Source organism: Dipodomys spectabilis, unplaced genomic scaffold (assembly GCF_019054845.1).
Source record: "Dipodomys spectabilis isolate Male_0828 unplaced genomic scaffold, ASM1905484v1 ptg000051l, whole genome shotgun sequence".
In the NCBI taxonomy this organism is placed as follows: Eukaryota; Metazoa; Chordata; class Mammalia; order Rodentia; family Heteromyidae; genus Dipodomys; species Dipodomys spectabilis.
Window position 1 is genome coordinate 5,251,740 of NW_024870728.1, and position 18,774 is coordinate 5,270,513.

Here is an 18,774-nt window from a genome sequence, read left to right on the forward strand (position 1 = left end):
ATTCTGCTGCTGGCATCTTCCCTCCTCTACGCTATGTAAGTGCAGATGCAGTAACACACAGACCTTCACTCTGGTGTTTTCTCTTTAGGCCAGACACTAGTCTGCATAAGACACAAAGATTTGTGTTTGATACCTGTCATACAAAAACACCAAGATAGATAGATTGATAGCTAGCTAGCTAACTAGATAGATGACATATAGATAAAATGATACATAGGACATATGCATAGATAGATACATAATGTAAGCATGCATAAGTCCACATATACATACATGCATACATGCATACATATATATATATATATAGACACATAGATATAGATACATAGATATAAATAAAGATATCCCAAAGGGTTTTAGGAAGTAATTTTTTAAAAAATTGGAGTCTATGACACTGGTTTACATTTTAAAAGTTATCATTTTAATTTCTGGATAAGTTTATATTTAGTAATCTGCTGTGAATGTATCTAACATGTTTTTGTCCTTCACAAAAGCACTCTGTGAAGCCTTGATTGGAAGCATAGGACTCACAGAATGCTTTTGTGATCCATGATAGCTAATATCTTAATGGTATAAAATATACATATCCTTAAAGGTACTTAGCACAAGCAGTGGCTTCCATGTGATCTGTGCTTCATCCGGTCTGTGTTGTGTTGCTCTTGTTTAGGTCTGAAGGGATTTCCTGGCCCCCCAGGTGCTCCTGGGCAGAGGTGTTTGGATGGACAGAAAGGCCAGCGGGGCAAGCCAGGAGCATCAAAAATACCAGGCCCACCTGGTAAACAAAGTATTTTTCTACTTTGGAAATTTCAAGCAGGAATTTTTAAATCGTTTTTTAAAAAATGAATGACTTTAAGGGAATAAGAGGCAACCTTAGCTAATGGGAAATAGCTCTTGATACATTAAACTTTTAAACCTGTGTTGTGACAATTTGAAGCTCACAATCATTTTATATCCTGCCACGATCCTTCCTCTTTACTTGTGAGTTATAGGCCAATACTAGTTCTTTGCTTGCTCAGTTCAGAATGCTCACAATATGAAGAAAAGAATTAGGGAAATATCGCTGACATAAGAAACGCACAATTACAATTCATTTCTCCATAAAGTGAACAAGAATACCTTTCCCTACTAAGCTTCTCTAAGTCTATAGAAATACATTTTTATTAAACATCTTTTAAGTAGTAAGTACATATTCCCGTGTTTCCTAGAGGTGAGATTTTTAGCAAAATAAGTCTTACATGTACTAGTTCTATCCTGTGCATTTAACAATTAAAATTGTTGTTGTTGCTGTTCAACAGGCTTACGTGGTAACATGGGAGACCCAGGGTTTGAAGGGGAGAAGGGGTCCTCTCCCCCTGGACCCCCAGGTCCTCCCGGCAGACGTGGAGTAGATGGTCAGAAAGGAATCCCAGGAGAGTCTGCATTTGGTCACCCAGGACCACCTGGAAATAGGGGTCTCCCAGGAGTGCCAGGGATGAAGGGAGCCAGAGGTCACCCAGGATGCCCAGGGGCTGAAGGTATGAGGATCTCAGCGATTCCTGCAGTCTAGGAAGCCTCCTTCAATTTGGAATAAGTCTCTGAATAATGCTTAGACTACCTCATCTTGGATAGACAAAATAAATGCCTCACCTTCATAGACAGGCACGATGACATGTCAAATAATTGCCTCCCCAATGCTGCCTTTGGATGTTATTGCTCATGTTCAAATGCAAGTCAGCACAGTATGTCTCCACCAGCTCAGTGGCATGCATCAATTCTGCATGTCAGCCCACCTTGGGTGTAGACCACTATGTTAGCTCCGAGAGCAGGGACCAAGCGCAGGGACCAGATAGCCACCTACTGTTAATGCTTGGTTGCCAGTATCAGGACAAGCAACTCAGAAGGCAGATCAGTGGAGGGGGAGATCAGGGGAAGCTCTGTGGGCTACAGACAGACTGCATTTAACAAGTGACAACATGAGGGGCTTTCCCTCCAGCAGGTAGAACAATGATGTACATGATGGCCTGGATACTGGTTCGCATCTTTTTCTGAAATTATTAAGACTTTTTCTAGAGTGGAGTTTCTCCAATTTTAATGAACATAAATATAACCCAGGGGTTGTCATTATGATGACCATCTTCAGGGCCCTAGCCTTTGAAATTCTGATCCTTTATATCTAGGCTTGATTCCAGCAGTCTGAACTTCCAGGAGTCCCTTGGGTGATGGTGGTCAAAGTGTGGGTCCCACACCAGACACTCTTTGGGCTTCTTCCCAACAGAGAATGGACCAGTTTCTTTAGGCAAGTTAGGAGAGCTGGTCCTTATCAATGTGGGTTTTCCTATCTTCTAACTCAACCAAACACCAATCAAAAATATTTAGAAGAAAAATGTATCTGTACTGACATGTATAGAATGTTTTGTTGTCATTATTCCAATAACAATACAGTACATCAGCTACGAACATCATATTAGGTATTACAAATGCTCTAGAGATGATTTCAAGAGAGTGTGCATGTGTTCTGTGCAAGTGCCACTCCATTTTAGAGAAGCGATGTTAGGTTCTGTGGATTTGAGCATCTGAAAGGAGAAAGCCATGGAACCAGACCCACACCCCCATTTAGTTGTACAGTCCAATCAGAGAGCATGAGGGGAATAAAGCCCCACCTTTACTTTAAGACAAGCAAACATGGTGTTTTTTTCATCAGCATAGTGAATACAAAGCCACAAGCAATTGAAAAGGTAACAAGAAAATATATGAATCAAGAAGGGACTTTTGACAGGTTACTACTGCTCCTGTATCTAATCTAGATAGGAAAACACCTTTGTTTTCTCTTCAGTTAAGGAAACCATTGGAAATAAGAGTTACACTCCAAGAAATACTTTTCAGCTACTAGCTGAAGGAACAGTGCAGTTGTAAATATTATAACAAATCAAAAGCATAAAAACTTAGCCAATTCCTACACATTATGAAGTAATCCAATGACCATAACTATGATTAGTATTTTTAATATAGAAACAAAACAACACATGATGGAAACAGAAAAGTAAAATTGGCTTTTAGGTTGAAGCCTGGGACTATAGTTGATTTATTTTTCTTTCTGAAGATTTATGACAATAGACAGAAATTTGAGAGTATACACGATAAAAATCTATAAAATGCAAATTCACACAATGCCCATCAAGTTTGTAAATGTTATATATTTGATGTAATAACCGTTGTAATGGTAGAAGCTAATTAGAAGCAGGAAAACCACGTGATTACTTGCCTGAATAATTTCTTCCTCATCTACGTGACCATACCACGCAACTCAACTGTGTGTTGGATCTCCAGGCATTTGGAGTTCACTAAATCAATGAGTAGAAAAATCCACTCATTTGAGTTGGGAACTTATTTGAGTCAGGATCAGACTGTCTGTTTCAGTACTGAGGTGTGTGAACAGTTTAGTATAGGCCATCTACACAGTTTTAACCCACACATATTGCAGATACTTTGTATTATTTCAGGAGCAGCTGGCGTTCCCGGCTCCCCAGGTCTCAAAGGCCCCAAAGGCAGAGAGGGAAGCCCTGGCTTCCCAGGTATTCCAGGCCCACCTGGCCAGTCCTGTAGAAAAGGCAGTGCGGGCATCCCAGGCCAGCCAGGGCTTCCTGGGGCTCCTGGTAGTCCAGGTAAGTGCCAACAGGTATAAAGAACTTGAAGGTGGGGCTGGGAAGTTGGCTCAGTGGTAGAGCGCTTGCCTTGCGTGCCTGAGGCCCTGGGTTCGATTCCTCAGCACCACATAAGCAAAAAGAAAAAAGCCGGAAGTGGCGCTCTGGCTCAAGTGGTAGAGCGCTAGCCTTGAGCTGAAGAGCTGAGGGACAGCACTCAGGCCCAGAGTTCAGGCCCCACAACCGGACCCCAAAAAAAATGAAAAATAAAAAATAATAATAAAAATAAGAACTTGAAGGTGTAAGTAGGGTATTTATCCTACTTATAAATTAATAAGCTCATCTCTTGTTCTTTTTGTAGATATTCATAGAATTATAAGTTGCAAGACAGAGGCAAAAGACTGTATTACCTCTATAGTTCATATTATTTTGTGTCATTTCTCCATGTCATCCTATATGTGGATGGCTAGATGCTATAGCCGCAGTGGTTTGCATTATTTGAGAGGAGCAGTAGACCTCGGCAGCGCTGCTTCATAGCAGTCTTCAAGCAAGCCTGAATATTGTATTGGGCAATGCGCTGTCACACCTTTCAAAGTTGTTTGCTGCAAACACAGCCTTGAGAAATAGGCCAGTTAGAGCCTCAGGATCTTGCATTTTTGACATAACCAGGAAGACATAAAAGAGTATAGAAGTCCTGTAAATGTCTATCTTCACATGAGGTGCTTAAGGGGTTAGTCCATCAAGGTTTTTGTATCAAAATGTATTAGGTTAGGTGATTTATGAACAGCATGCATTTATTTCTTGCAGTTCAGGAGGACATGACATCCAAGATCAAGGGACCAGAGGATTGAGTGTCTGGCAAGGAGCTGTTTGTCACAGATTCCATGCAGCATGTGCACAGCTCACAGTGCTCTTTAAAAGATCACGAACGAACGAATAGTATTCATGAGGGCTTTCTATGAGATTATTGACACACCTCATAGAATTTCCAGTATCTTAACACTGGGAAACATATAGATTCATTCGAGCAAACTTTTCTGGTGTCAAACCACAATCTTGTAAATCTCATCTTCCGAAATAGCTAGGATTATAGGTAGGAGCCACTGGCTGCCTTTCCTTTTATCCAAATGCAAGATGTGTACTTGAAAACTTGTAATAAGTTTAGGACCTAACTTGTCTCTACAGCCTAATCTAACACCAGTCATGATGATGATGTTGCTCTTTTTTTCACCCCTATCCATTTCCATTAAAAATAGAGTTGCTACTATTGTTTTAAGCCAATGAGTACTGTTTTGCTTTGGATGAACTAATTTGCATTTCTGGAGTCTCTGTGTCCTGCTGAGGTTTCAGTCCGCATATCTGGTTGTACCTCAGGTGCCCCAGGTTGGAAAGGCCAGAGAGGCGAAGCAGGGCCTTCTGGACCCACTGGAATGAAGGGCTTCCCTGGACCCCCGGGTCTGCCTGGAGCCGATGGGTTCCTAGGACCTCCAGGAATCCCAGGCCCCCTTGGGGAAGATGGGTTACCTGGTCTTCCAGGCCCAAAGGGTAAGTAGCACTTTGTCAGTATTGCTTTCCATTTTATGAATCAATGATCAAGAAAAGCCTGCTACTTAGGACCCCACTTGGAGCATGTGCCATTATGTTAGCTTGACTTTGTCTTCCCCTTACTGGTGCCTCCCTTTCCCTTATCTTCCTGTTGGTATTTTCAGTGGCAGAATATCTTGGTGGAGTTCAATGGTTGAAAGGTCCAGGGATGTTGAGTTCATGAGATCAGAGGTATTTCAGCTCAGAGGACTGTGAGACCCAATGGAGTCCTAGGTCAAGGGAATACATTTCACTTTGGCTGGGCCTCTAGCCTCCTGCTATGAAAACTTGATGGGATTAGAACCCCAGGTGTTAGGGTCTACATGTTGTACCCATAGGTAGAAAGCAGGACTGGGTGAGAGGGCAAAACCATTAGCAGCCATGATGAGTTTGACAACGACTGTCTACTTTCAGTGCAAGCCTAGAAGGTTGTGGGCCTTTGTAATTCTAAGTGAACCACAAGGAACACCTACGGAAGAACCGCACCAACCTCTCCAGCGTTTTCCTTAAACAATTAATGTTCTCATTTCACCAGGGCCCCGGGGCCTGCCTGGTTTCCCTGGATTTCCTGGGGAAAGAGGACTTCCAGGCCAAGAGGGTCTGCCTGGCAGAAAGGGAGAAATTGGACAGAAGGGCTGGCCTGGTTTTGGAGGAGACCAAGGAGTAAGAGGTGCCAAAGGTAAGCACATTTAACAACGCACACGGAAGTGGCGCTGTAGCTCAAGTGGTAGAGCACTCACCTTGAGCTGAAGAGCTGAAGGACAGCGCCCAGGCCCAGAGTTCAGGCCCCACGACCGACCAAAAAAAAAAAAAAAACCTTTCGGGGCTGGGAAGGTGGCTCAGTGGTAGAGCGCTTGCCTTGCATGCCTGAGGCCCTGGGTTCGATTCCTCAGCAGTACATAAGAAAAAAGCCGGAAGTGGCGCTGTGGCTCAAGTGGTAGAGCGCTAGCCTTGAGCTGAAGAGCTGAGGGACAGCGCCCAGGCCCAGAGTTCAGGCCCACGACCGGACCCAAAAAAAAAAAATGGAAGTGCTGTGACTGTCAATTTCCATGTTCCGTGTCATCTCTACTTCAATATTTCTAGTGTTGAGAGTAATGTTTGACAATTCTTAGAAAGGAAGTTTTTGTCCATAAAGCTTCTCAGTTTAACTCAAATGACTTTTTCTTCTTTAGTGATTTGTTCTTCCATTATTTCTTTCTTTGTTAGTTTATACATTTTTTTATGTAGAATGGAGGAATCAAAAAAATCGCTCTTTGCTACCTTAAATTAGTGATGTTTGCTGTGTGTTTAGATGATTATACAATTTTTTCCACCAAGAATTAAAAATTGTATTAATGTCAGCGATATAGTTGCATTCACTCTTTGAATATTATTATTATTACTATTACTATTACTGTTATTATTATTTTGGCAGTGCTGAGATTTAAACCCAGAGCTTCATGTTTGCAAGAAAGGCAATCACCACCTAGCCACAACTTCAACCTAATTTTTTTAAATTAATTTATTGTTATTGTACACGTGATGTACCAAAGGGTTATGGTACATAAATTATAAAGAATAGATCTTTTTGCACAGTGTCACCCCTTCCCTTGCTCTCTCCCAGTGTTTCCCTCCCATCCCCACCCATGAGTTGTATAGTTTTCAACACAGTGTCTAGTATCCTTACCACATTTGTCCAACCTTTGTCCCACCAATTCTGTGCCTCTGTTACCCTCCCAAAGGGGTAAAAGAAAAAAATACACTAGGACATGATAAACTATACAGGTCTCTAGGAATTCACAGTGAGACCAAAGGAGAATGTTCTTAGGATAAGACCACATAGGTACAATAGCTATGAGAATAGAGATGTCTTCCAATGGGGAAGATATGAGTCTAGTCATTGGAGATGGGACGTTCAAATCCTACATGATAAGCTGTAATGTAGACTGGATTTTCCCATGCAACTTAACTCACCAAAGACCCTGAGACCCATTTGGCTGACTGCAGCAAGCCTTCACTGAGCACTCATAGTGGACCAGCCCCCAAATCATCCCAAAGTCAGACTAGCAGGAACAACAGTGTCAAAGGGGCAGAGCTTCCTTTGGGCATTAGTTAGCTGATAACTCACCATGCATTCTCAGGCATACAGTTGAGCAGGTTGAAAGGGGATTTGTAAGTGGGAATGCGACATGGTAACCGATGACTTGCGTGGGTAATATGTGTGTTTGTTTTTCCCTTGTATAATGAATACCTACAGGAACAAGAGGACCTCCTGGAGCTGCAGGAGAAATGGCCATCTTTTTAAAAAAGGGGAAGGCTGGGGAACCAGGACCTCCTGGAGAGAATGGGTTCCCAGGAGCGAGAGGTAAAGATGGGAGATTTTTATCTTCCCCAGATAAAATGAGTTCTGTAGAAAACATTCCAGCAGTGGTGTAGATCAGACATGCTGCCCACTTACAGGGAATTAGGAAAGATGAAAGATCATTTCTCAACTCAATTTGATGCTGAATGAAGTTGGTGATGACCTTTTTGCATTTCTGTGTTTACTTAGCTGAAAACTATGTTTGTCGATGGGAGTTCTAGGCCTGAGGACTCATTCCAGGGTTTTGGCCTCTCATGTCTGCTCACTTGCCGTAATGGTCAAATACAGTAGTGCTAAAGGACAGAGAAAGATGACTTTTTATTTTTTAATGTAGCATAGGGCATGCTGTAGGGAGAGACAGAGGCTTTCAGCCCATCCCTGGGGTCTAGGTTCAAATAGAGAGGGAATGGGGCTGGGATGAGTAGTAGTTACTCAATGGGTAGTAACTCAAGAGTCCCATGACAGCCTTGGTCTGGTCGATCATCTCAGTGCTGTCAAGTGGCACCTGGTCACTATGAGAAAGGCATTGTGGTCTGCGGGGAGCAGTTTTGACTCTTGACACAAGATGTTATCAGTGAATCCTGTCCTTCCTGGATTCCACGCTGGCTGCAAGGTGACTGCAGGGGAAAATGGCTCAGAACACAGGGCAGCAGTACAAAGTAGAGGTTGTGGTGCTGAACTAAAGTTCCCTTTAACCATTTGCAGGCTGAAGTGGTAACTCAGCTTCTAACTGCCTGGGAAGGAAGGAAGGGAGGGAGGGAGGGAGGGAGGGAGGGAGGGAGGAAGGGAGAGGGGAGGGAGGGAGGGAGGGAGAGGGGAGGGAGGGAGGGGGAGGGAGGGAAAGAAAGGAAATTTTGAGTTTGTCAAGCTGAGATTAATCTGAGATTTATCTGATATACTGGTTCTGGGCTTGTGTTTGAGATAATTGGTCTTGAAGGGAATAGTACACTGTCTGCCTGAGCATTTTGACCAGTACTATTCAAACCTCGATGAGTGTGAATCACTTTGAGATCATGTCCACATGCCAGTTCTAAATCTGCACATACAAGGCAGCCAAGTCTTTTGAACTCGTACCCCTATGGCATCCTGTTGGTTCTCAAAAGAACCCCATGCCAACGACTTTGACATTCTTGCTCCAGTTCAGGTGTCATCTGTGCAAGGCCTGGGTGCTTGGGCTGGCCTTCGCTTTAATTAGCTTTTAGGGAGAGATATTTTTATTTTCCTGTAGTTAATCCTCTGGCCTAGAACTCTCCATTACAAACAGTGAACGTTGGCAATAGGTAAGATGAACATGCTGGAACATGTTCCCTCTTTCATCGGATGGCTCTGAGTCCATTCTTAGGCCACATATTTCATAGTGAGGTCATCAGAACTAGAAATGATCGAGATGTGGCTTAGCAAAAGCTCCACTATTCCACATGCCTTTGGCTTCCTCTTTTGAACATTGGACCAAGCCTTCCACTATAACCATTGCCTAGCCCAAGATTCAGCCAAGAGTCTTGTAACACTTGCAACTTCATCAGGTGATAAAGGAAGTGCCGGGCTGCCAGGGAGAAGAGGAGAGCCGGGACAACACGGACCACCTGGCCTTCACAGAGGGGAGCCTGGGAAGAATGGAGAGCCTGGACTCCCTGGACCCCCCGGCCCTCCGGGCTTACCTGGGCTCAGAGGGGTCATTGGTTTCCCAGGATTACCCGGGGACCAGGTAAGGGGCTGCTATTGCACGAGGGAAGAGAAGTAATCCTTTCCCTTTATGCTGTCAGTGTCTCGGGAGGAGTTATGATTTGCCAGAGTACATATCACTGTCCTGTACTGATCGCTGGAAAGTGAAGGAGTGCATAAAGAAAAAATAGAACCCTCTGGAAGAACATAATATAAATGAAATTTCCAACCAGTGCTCATGACTGGCTCCTGTAATGTGGCTAAACAAGTCACATTGTCTGCATAAGCCTGCACAGTTTTTCCATCACACCATAAAAATTAGTCACATGACCAGTGGTTTACTGGAAGTGGGGGTGGGGAATGTCATCCTTAAAAAATAAAATAAAATAACAACACTCCAATTCTGGATTCTAAGCTTTCCCATCTAATTCAAAACACTGTAGATTTTTGTTGTAAGTTTATTTCCCCTTCATAATCATGAGTTGCATAGCTCTTAAAAGGAAATATAATAGATGTAGTAGCTTCATCATACTCCTAAAAATGCATAACAAAATTAACTATATATCTTTTGGGATGAGATCGGTTTTTAAAGTTTGTGATATGACTTTTATAATACTTTATTTAGTATCAAGTCATTTGCTTGAAACTTAAAATTCAAGATATATATCTACATATCCATATATCTACATATATGGATATATATATATATATATATATATATATATATATATATATTTATAGATCTGAGGATCATGGCTCAAAGGCAGCCCAGGCAGTAAAGTCTGTGGGACTCTTATCTCCAGTTAACCACCAGAAAACTAGAAGTAGCACTGTGGCTCAAAGTGGTAGAATGCTAGGCTTGAGCTGAAGAGCTCAAGGACAGCTCCCAGGCCCAGAGTTCAAGTCCCACAACTGACAAAAAGAAAAGGAATATCTGTTGGCATTGGTAGCTCTTTTTCTAGGGGAGTTTTATCAAATTTTAAAAGCTAAACACATTTCTTTACCATTGTAAGTTCCATAAGCCAGTTACTTGCACAAAGGTGTAAGTGGGTAGCTTGAGTTCTGCATAGGAAACACAAAGCCTCACTTCTGTTCCATTAAATCATCAGGGTGAACCAGGTTTCCCAGGCCCACGTGGATTCTCAGGAAATGATGGAGGAAGAGGACCCAAAGGTACAGAAGACAAATTCATCTCAAATGTCTAGTCCTGGGTGCTTGTAACATTGTGAATAGGCAACTTTTGAATAACGAACAAAGGGTATCAAACACAATGGAACATACAAGGGACTCTGTGTGTGTGTGCGTGTGTGTGTGTGTGTGTGTGTGTGTGTGTGTATGTTTGTGTGTGCCTGTATTGGGGGCTTATACTCAGGACCTCATCTTTTCACTTGGCTTTCCCAATCAAAGCTGGCTCTCTACCACTTGAACCACACCTTCACTTCTGGCTTTTTGATAATTAGTTGGAGATACGAATATCTCCCATCTGTATCTCATAGACTTCCCTGCACAGTCTAGACTGTACTGCAATCCTCAGATCTCAGCATTCTGAATAGCGAGGATTTTAAGTGTGACCCACCAGTACCCAGCCGGACTCTTCTTAAGAAGACTCTATGGGATAATAAAAAAACACCCAAGACCCGAAGGATACTCTTCTGTCACTCAGCTTCAAAGGATCCATACAGGAAACAGCATGCTGCAGGTTCATTGGGTCAATCCACCCACTGGGAGGGTAGTATCCATTGACATCCACAGCCACTCACATGACAATGTAGGTTCGAGACCAGACCCACTCCCATGAGCAGTGTCCCACAGGAAATCCCAAGTCCCATTGAAGCCAGGTTCTCTTTTGAGAACTGTGTACACTAAGCTGATAGGGAGAATCATGCAGTTAGAGGAATCATGGCCAAAGCCATCAACTCCCACTAGGTGTTCACAGTTTACTTAAGAATTTCTGAGTCAGTGGAAATTTGTAATTGCGATTGCAAATTGTAATAGCAATTTCTGTTTTCTTCAAAGGGCTGGATCATAAAAATGTTCAGGTTTGTGGGCATATGGCTCATTCACAACTACATAACTGTGCTTTTGTAATATAAAAGCAGCCATAGACATTATATGAACGTAAAGGAGAGGGTATGTTCCAATAAAACTTTATTTATAAAACAGACTGACCAGTAGATTTGACTCCCCTGGCCTTCACTTATCTTGTGCCCCCCAAATTTTTGCCTTGTAAACACAACAGGCATTCTACCCTTAACAGATATTCAGGGAAACTGAAATAGAAAGTTGAATCAAGATTTAAAATTGTCCTTAGAGAAGGAGAGATCTTATTAACTCTTTATTCAAACTGCAATCAGGATATCTTTTTTAAAATTATTATTGGAGGTAAGAGTCTCACAGATTTTCCTGCCGGGACTGGCTTTGAACCAAGATCCTCAGATCTCAGCCTCCTGAGTAGCTAGGATTACAGGTGTGAGCCACCAGCACCCAATTGTTCTCTCTCTCTCTCTCTTTTTTTTTTTTTGGTGAAAATACCATACAGAGGTGTTACAATTACATGGGCAAGATAATGAGTACATTTCTTATCAAGCATTGTAGCCTCCTCCTTTGTTTCCCCTTCCCATCCCATCCTCCCCCCACACCCAATCCTCACACCCTTCCCCCCCCACCCCCCACCCCTCGCCCTGCACCAAAGTTGTAAAGTTCATTTTCGACGTAACGACTTGTACATCTCATTGTTGCAATGGGCAATCAGGATATCTTGACTTATCTTTTTCCTTTCTTTCTTACTTTCCTTTTTTTTTTTTCTGTGCTGGCCCTAGGGCTTAAACTCAGTGCCTGGGTGCTGTCTCTGAGCTTTTTCACCCAAGGCTACTGCTCTACCACTTGAACCACAGAACAATTTCTGGCGTTTTTGGTGGTTAATTGGACATAAGAGTCTCATGGCCTTTCCTGCCTTGGCTGGCTCCAAACTGAGATCCTCAACTCCTCAGATCTCAGCCTCCTTAGTAGCTAGGATTACAGACATGAGCCACAATGCCTGGCAGGATATCTTAAATTACAGTGTTTGTATAGGACCTTGAATAGGTCCTCTATCTTGATATATCACTGGGTTTCTTTAAATCTACTTGAAAATTACTCATCTTCCTTACTTTCGACTTCACCTCACTTACTGTGAATTCACAGGTATGATATTCAGTTACAGATTACTTTAATAGAAATGAAAATAACTAACTTTAAAATATAAATTCCTAATGGATGAGCCACAGGAAATATACCACTAATGGTAAATCCTTTATGAAACACACTCAGTAAATAACAAAACTGCTATATGAAAATGTGAACTGTGCACGGCCATTGATTCAACAAGAATAATCTAGTTCTATGATTACAAAGAGTGAGAATTTCAAATTTAGTTTTTGATATCTTGTGATTCAGAACTCATTCATCTTCTAAATTCATATGGATTTATTATCATCCCTTTCTTTGTTCATAGTTAAAAAATACTTTCCTTCATGCTTATATTGGCCTATGCTTACAGGAAGCCAAAATGTACTCAGAATACTTGAAATCGGAGCTATTTTTCATGGATCCACCAAATCAGAGTTAAGAGTTCTTCTAGACAGTGAGGCTGAAGAAATGTAGCCATTAGCAACCTGTGCTTTTGTGCTTCTCTCCACAATCTGGTTTTCACTTACTGATCTATCACCTGGCTTTGTCAGTTTCTAGTATCCCTTTCTTGTGTATTTTGGGATAAGTATGGGTTATCACCAACATGTTCTTCATCAGAGCAAACCATAACCATCCAACAACCAAGGATCTCACCTTCTTGTTTCTTGAAATTACAACTTCTTTGAGAAGGACTGGCTAACTGGAGAAGAACCAGATTCCTACCCCAATGAGCAATTAGCTGTGATGCTCAGTAGGACCAGAGTGGCAGCACGCAGGCATAAGGCATGCTATCATGTTAGTAGGCAGATACTATAAAACATACCTCAATTACCCCTCTTCCCTCATAACCCCATCTATTGCTTTGCCCTTCCCTCCCACTCTACCTTGAGCCCTCTATGTTACTAGAAACAACATAAGTCTTTGTATCTTGTTGAGCAGCCCTGTGAGACTAGGTCCACGTTGCCCATTGGTCAAATCTTCAAGAAAGGATGCCTTTGTGATTTTATTTTTACAAGGACACTGGGCTGGCTGAGCTTTCTTGTGAGAGATCTTGAAATGAAATCGCAGGAGGGGAAGGGAAATGATTTCCACTTTCTGTCTGTAAAACAAACAGAAAGAGAGAATTGATTAATGCCTGGTAATTTCTTAAAAAGCAACCTAAATTTGAAACCTAGTAAGGGACTTTAAGCATACAAGCTTACTAAGATTTGTAGATTGTTGGGAACTGTGGAATTGTTCTATGTGGCATTTAAATCACATCTTGTATTCATATTACCATTTGTTCTTATTAAGAAAAAAAAGTCATCAAAAAATGTCTCCCCTTGAGTACTTGAAATTTCTAAAGACAAATACCATGGGGATTTTCCAGACATGTATATGAGACCAAATAAATAACATCCTTTGTATTTTGTCACTCGCAGGAATCAAAGGTGACCCTGCCAGTCTGTATGGTCTACCAGGGCCAAAGGGCAAGCCTGGCAGCCTTGGATGTCCAGGTATGGCTACAAATGTGTCTGTTTAAAACAAAAAAAAGAGCTTGAATGAAGAACTTACTTTCCCCACCCCCGCTCTGACTAGTGGTGATTGTACTAACCCCAATGAGGTTTGCATGGAAAGGATCTCGTGGGAGGCTCAGTACTGGGTGGGCTGGAGGCCTTCCACCACCGGTCACCTGACTAATGACATTTACACAGCAATCCATTCGCCTTGGCCTTCCCACATCATCCTAAAATCAAAAGTGAATACTGACTTTTAAAAAAAATGATCTCTATCATTTTAGGTGGCCACAGGTTATCCTGGAAACCCTTTCTCTCCCAATGAGTAGAGAAGAACCAACTCCAGAATGGCTTGTTTTAGAATATTCTAGAACTGCTGAGCTATTCTCTTTCACTAGACACTGCCATGGGAAGGGGGTTGGCTTAGATATTTGGGTTTTTTGGTTTTTGGGGGTTTTTTTTGCTGCTGTTATTTCTTTTTTGTGGACATGTCCACTACACGCAATGTACAATTCTGGCATAGAATGTGGTGTGGATAAATGAACTGTGATTACGGGGATCATAGGGAAATACAAGTATGGGATGAATCTAAGGTGAGCTTAAGGAGTGTTATTAGGGTTTCTTGGCTACAAAAATGTTAATTTGGCAGTGTGGGAAAATGTTATTCTTTTTCAGGCTCACTTCCTAAAGTATCTAGGGATAGAAATCTATGAAAGCTATGATTTCCTTTAAAATACTTCATCATTTAACAATGTATTTGTAAAGAGCCAAAATATCACCCTCTCCATCTAGAAATTCTACTGCCAGGAATTTTTCCTAAGGAAATAATTTAATAGGGAAAGAATTGATTAAAGCTGTATAAAGAACATTATGTGTAATAGTAAAAGGAGTTAAAAATAACTTGAACGGCCAATGTAGGGGAAATTCGATTATTTAATTTAATTGAGATTGAATCAGTAAAATAGAATCCAGTCATTTTAAAATTGATACACTGTGGCAAACTTAAAAAACAATTCTTATGATACAACACTAATTTTAGAATTAGAAAATAAAATCATGCGTATTATTTGCACATGTGCATTCAAATAGAAAACTAGATTAAGGGCATTTTGTTTGCCAGATTTTTTCCCGATATACTTCCTTTGCAATGGGAAAATACAAGAGTTAGGGTAGAAAAGTATAGCACGTGCCGGGTGCCAGTGGCTCACACCTGTGATCCTAGCTACTCAGGAGGCTGAGAGCTGAGGATTGCTGTTCAAAGCCATCCTGGCAGGAAAAGTCTGTGAGAGTCTTATCTCCAATAAACTACCAACATGCCAAAAGTGTGGTTCAACTGGTAGAGTGCTAGCTTTTGAGCAAAAGAAGCTCAGGGCAGCACCCAGGCCCTGAGTTCAAGCCCTAGGACCAGCACGCACACACATAAAAAAAGTATGATCAGAAGCTCAAACAGGCATCCCACAGCTACTTAGACGAGGGCCATTCCTTCTTTAGGACATGTTGGAGCCCCAGGAGAGCGAGGACTGCCTGGAGATCAAGGGCCGAGAGGACCCCCTGGAAGACCAGGACCACCTGGCTCCATGGGACCCCCAGGGTGTCCAGGTAAAGTCAGGAAACCTGATGCATTCCCTTAAACCTGCTTTGAGATGGGCTGCTTTGTTTCCTACCCCTGTGCCTTTGGACCAGTCACTTAAATGTCCTCCCCATTCTTCCTTGTATTAAGTTAGTTGTAGGTAAGTGCTTGCCCCAATATCGGGGAGTAAAGTAAGACAATTCCCCTAACATTCCAACATGGTGTCAAGCGTCCTTCTTCCCTGTTACCCTCAGGTGAACAGGGGCTGCCTGGGCTGGAGGGCCAACCAGGAGACATGGGAGACCTTGGGCCTAGAGGTCTCCCAGGGAACCCCGGCATTCCAGGTCCTCCAGGAGTGAAAGGTAAGTTGGAAGGCGCCCAGCCTCTCAGAATGATAGTGCCCAGCGCAATGACAGTAACTTCACAGGGCTTTCCTGAGCTGGTAGCTGTGCTCCGGGTCATGACACTCTGTCCTGGATGCCAACAACTTCTTCCTAACTGCCCTACCCAGAGCTTCAGACAGTGCCCACATAAGCATTGATTGACCTGATTCAAGACTGAACTACCTTTTACTGGTGAAGATGCAGGATACTCTCTGTCTACCTCATTTCTCAGCACATCTAGCCAATGTTGTTGTTGTTGTTTTTAACGAGGTCAGGTCTATCTATTTATTCTCTAAAGAGATAGTCTTAACTCTTTCACGTCCTAGATTCTGGGTTAGAAGCCGGGAATATAATCTTGAAGAAAAATAGACATATATCCTGCCTTCATGGAGCTCACTTTCTAGCAAAAGAGATAGACATTGAAGAAATATATGTAAATAAAGATATATTTCCCTATTGTGATAGCTGCGGAGCGGATGAGAGGAAAGGACAAGGTATTATGGAGAAAGAGTAGCGAGTATTCATTATCATTGTTCCAGAAGCCAACTTCATGCATGCATTCTTTGGATCTTAAAGGTCATAGAGGAGTGGTCATAAGTGAATATAATATGCTACAATACAATATGGTTGTTATGGTCACATTCATCTATGATATCTAGCTTCCTTCAGTTCATTTCTCTTATTTTGGAAAAATAATGCCTTTTCCATGAAAATTTTCTCTATATCTCTAGCATAATACCTACCCTGTATCACATATGTTTGCTGAGAGACTCTTCTTACCAAATAGAATAGGATTTTTTTTTTTAAAGTAGGATCTTTTTAATATGATTGGTACCTTGTAAATATACAATGAGTATTTTGGGTGTCAGGATAAACAAATGAATGAATGTATAATAAACTAATAACTTAAATAAATACTCAAATTATTGTACTACAGAGTCACTAGTTGATGGTCAAGGCCTACATCTCAGCCAATAGTTGAAGGTTCCAGCTTACTTGGTAGGTCTCTGTAGCCAAGTTCCCTTCATTTATTTCCTGTTATTCCCTCTTCTCTTGCCCTCTACTCATTGACATATATATGTGTATGTCATATACATTTATGTGACAAACACACATATATGTCAATCATATATATGTCATACACACATATGTATATATATGTATATACATACCAAATGTGGATAAAATGAAATGATCTCTTCTCAGAACTAGAAACTACTAAATCATGTTATTGTTTGCAAGATCCAAATTCTATTTTTCCCTCTTCTCCTCTCATTGACAGCCTTCAAACATTTCCAGTATTTTAGCAAGTGTAAAATGACTTGTATTCCTCAGTGTAATTCTACAGAGTTAAGGTATTTACTTTGAAGAGTCAGTACTCATGGATTTCTACACAATTAAATAGTATCATGGGAAAAGTTTCCATAACAGAACACAATAGCTGAATACTGTTCTCCTTCTGCATTGAAGATTTTTTGTTTTGTTTTGTTTTTTGTTTAGCAATGTGAAGAACAGCTACTCATAATGATTTCAGACTATCAAACAAAACAATCATTCTGCTATTTACACCTTTTCCTTCTGGTGATTGTGGCCATTTCCTGTTTCTGGAAAGTCATGCATTCTCTGGGACTATTTTTTGACATCCTTTTGTGTCTGGAAGGAGTTGGTAACAAAACAAAAGAAAGCATTTTCTGTTACTAACTCCTTCTAATGTCTTTCCACTTCTCAGCCTTCCAGTTTAGTAGAAGAGCAAGGACTTAGAATACTAAAGACTTCTGAGTATCTTAGTGCCACAGTACAATCTTACTTTGACCCAAATGACAAGGCTCAGGTAACTATTAGTGATTCAGCTCCTTTCCCTTGAGCTTGCATTTATTTATTTACTTACTTATTTATTTTATTGTACCCTTTCTGGGGCTTGAACTCAGGAGCTGGGCATTATCCTGAGGATTATGTTTTTGTTTTTGTTTTGTTTTTAATCAGAGATAAGAGTCTCATACTTTCCTGCTCAGGCTGGCTTTGAACCATGATCCTCAGATTTTATCCTTCTGAGTAGCAAGGGTTACAGGCATGAGCCACCAGTGCCCTACTTAGGTTTGTATTTACCACTTCACTTCAGTATGATATTACTAACAGAAATGAGTAGCTAAGAATTGGTTCTATAAATGACTTGAAAAGTAATCACTATCTACATTACAATTCTGTGCAATGAAATAATTTGTTAAAAAGAGACAGGGAGGAGGTAAAGAATCAACCCCGCACAATTTCATAGCAGGTAGAGACGGGCATTATAGTAACACCTTCTGACCACATAGTGGCAGTATTTCACTGTAGACAGCCCAGTGGACGTTCAGGCTTCACAGACCAGAACAAAACCAAACAGTGGAAAAAAGACATTCCTAAAATAAAAATACCTACCTACAGTATAAACTCATTGTTGCAGTATATCATGCTGATAGTAAAGTGAACAATACCCCAGCAGGAACACTTTGAACTAAGAAACTAAATATTTGAAGTATGTTCTAAATAAGTCAAGGGGACTGATTATCTTGTTTGCACAAACCAGCTGCTGAAATCAAAAAGTTGTTTGCTCTGTGAGAACAGGCCATATGGTTTTTTGGAGTACTGCTTGTGCTCACTCAGATTTAAACTTTAACTTGGACATATGCTAAAAGTGGCTTGATTCCGAGATTTTAAAATACGTATGCCCTCCAGAAGAACAGCATCCAATTCTTAGTTGGGTGTCTATTCAAGGTTGGAGTGATGGATACCTAGAGTCAACTAGCTGTCTAGAATGTACACTGGGGGTTTTAGGTCATGACAAGGAAACAATTTTACTTAAAGAAAATGCTTTGAGCTGGGTGCCAGTGGCTCCCACCTGTAATTCTAGCTACTCAGGAGGCTGAGATCTGAGGATCGAGGTTCAAAGCCAGCCTGGGCAGGAAAGTCT

General features: G+C 41.4%; 1 protein-coding gene across 1 annotated transcript in view; it reads left to right on the plus strand.

Annotated features, from left to right (window-relative positions):
* The window catches only part of Col4a4 (collagen type IV alpha 4 chain), a 129,953-nt gene that overhangs the window by 80,221 nt on the left and 30,958 nt on the right, over positions 1–18,774 (plus strand). The window contains exons 27-37 of the mRNA XM_042679354.1: positions 668–775; positions 1,296–1,514; positions 3,480–3,641; positions 4,995–5,165; positions 5,740–5,883; positions 7,441–7,548; positions 9,069–9,250; positions 10,317–10,380; positions 13,797–13,871; positions 15,363–15,470; positions 15,696–15,803. Of these exons, the coding sequence (XP_042535288.1) occupies positions 668–775; positions 1,296–1,514; positions 3,480–3,641; positions 4,995–5,165; positions 5,740–5,883; positions 7,441–7,548; positions 9,069–9,250; positions 10,317–10,380; positions 13,797–13,871; positions 15,363–15,470; positions 15,696–15,803 (1,449 nt within the window). The remainder of the gene's footprint in view (positions 1–667; positions 776–1,295; positions 1,515–3,479; positions 3,642–4,994; positions 5,166–5,739; positions 5,884–7,440; positions 7,549–9,068; positions 9,251–10,316; positions 10,381–13,796; positions 13,872–15,362; positions 15,471–15,695; positions 15,804–18,774) is intronic.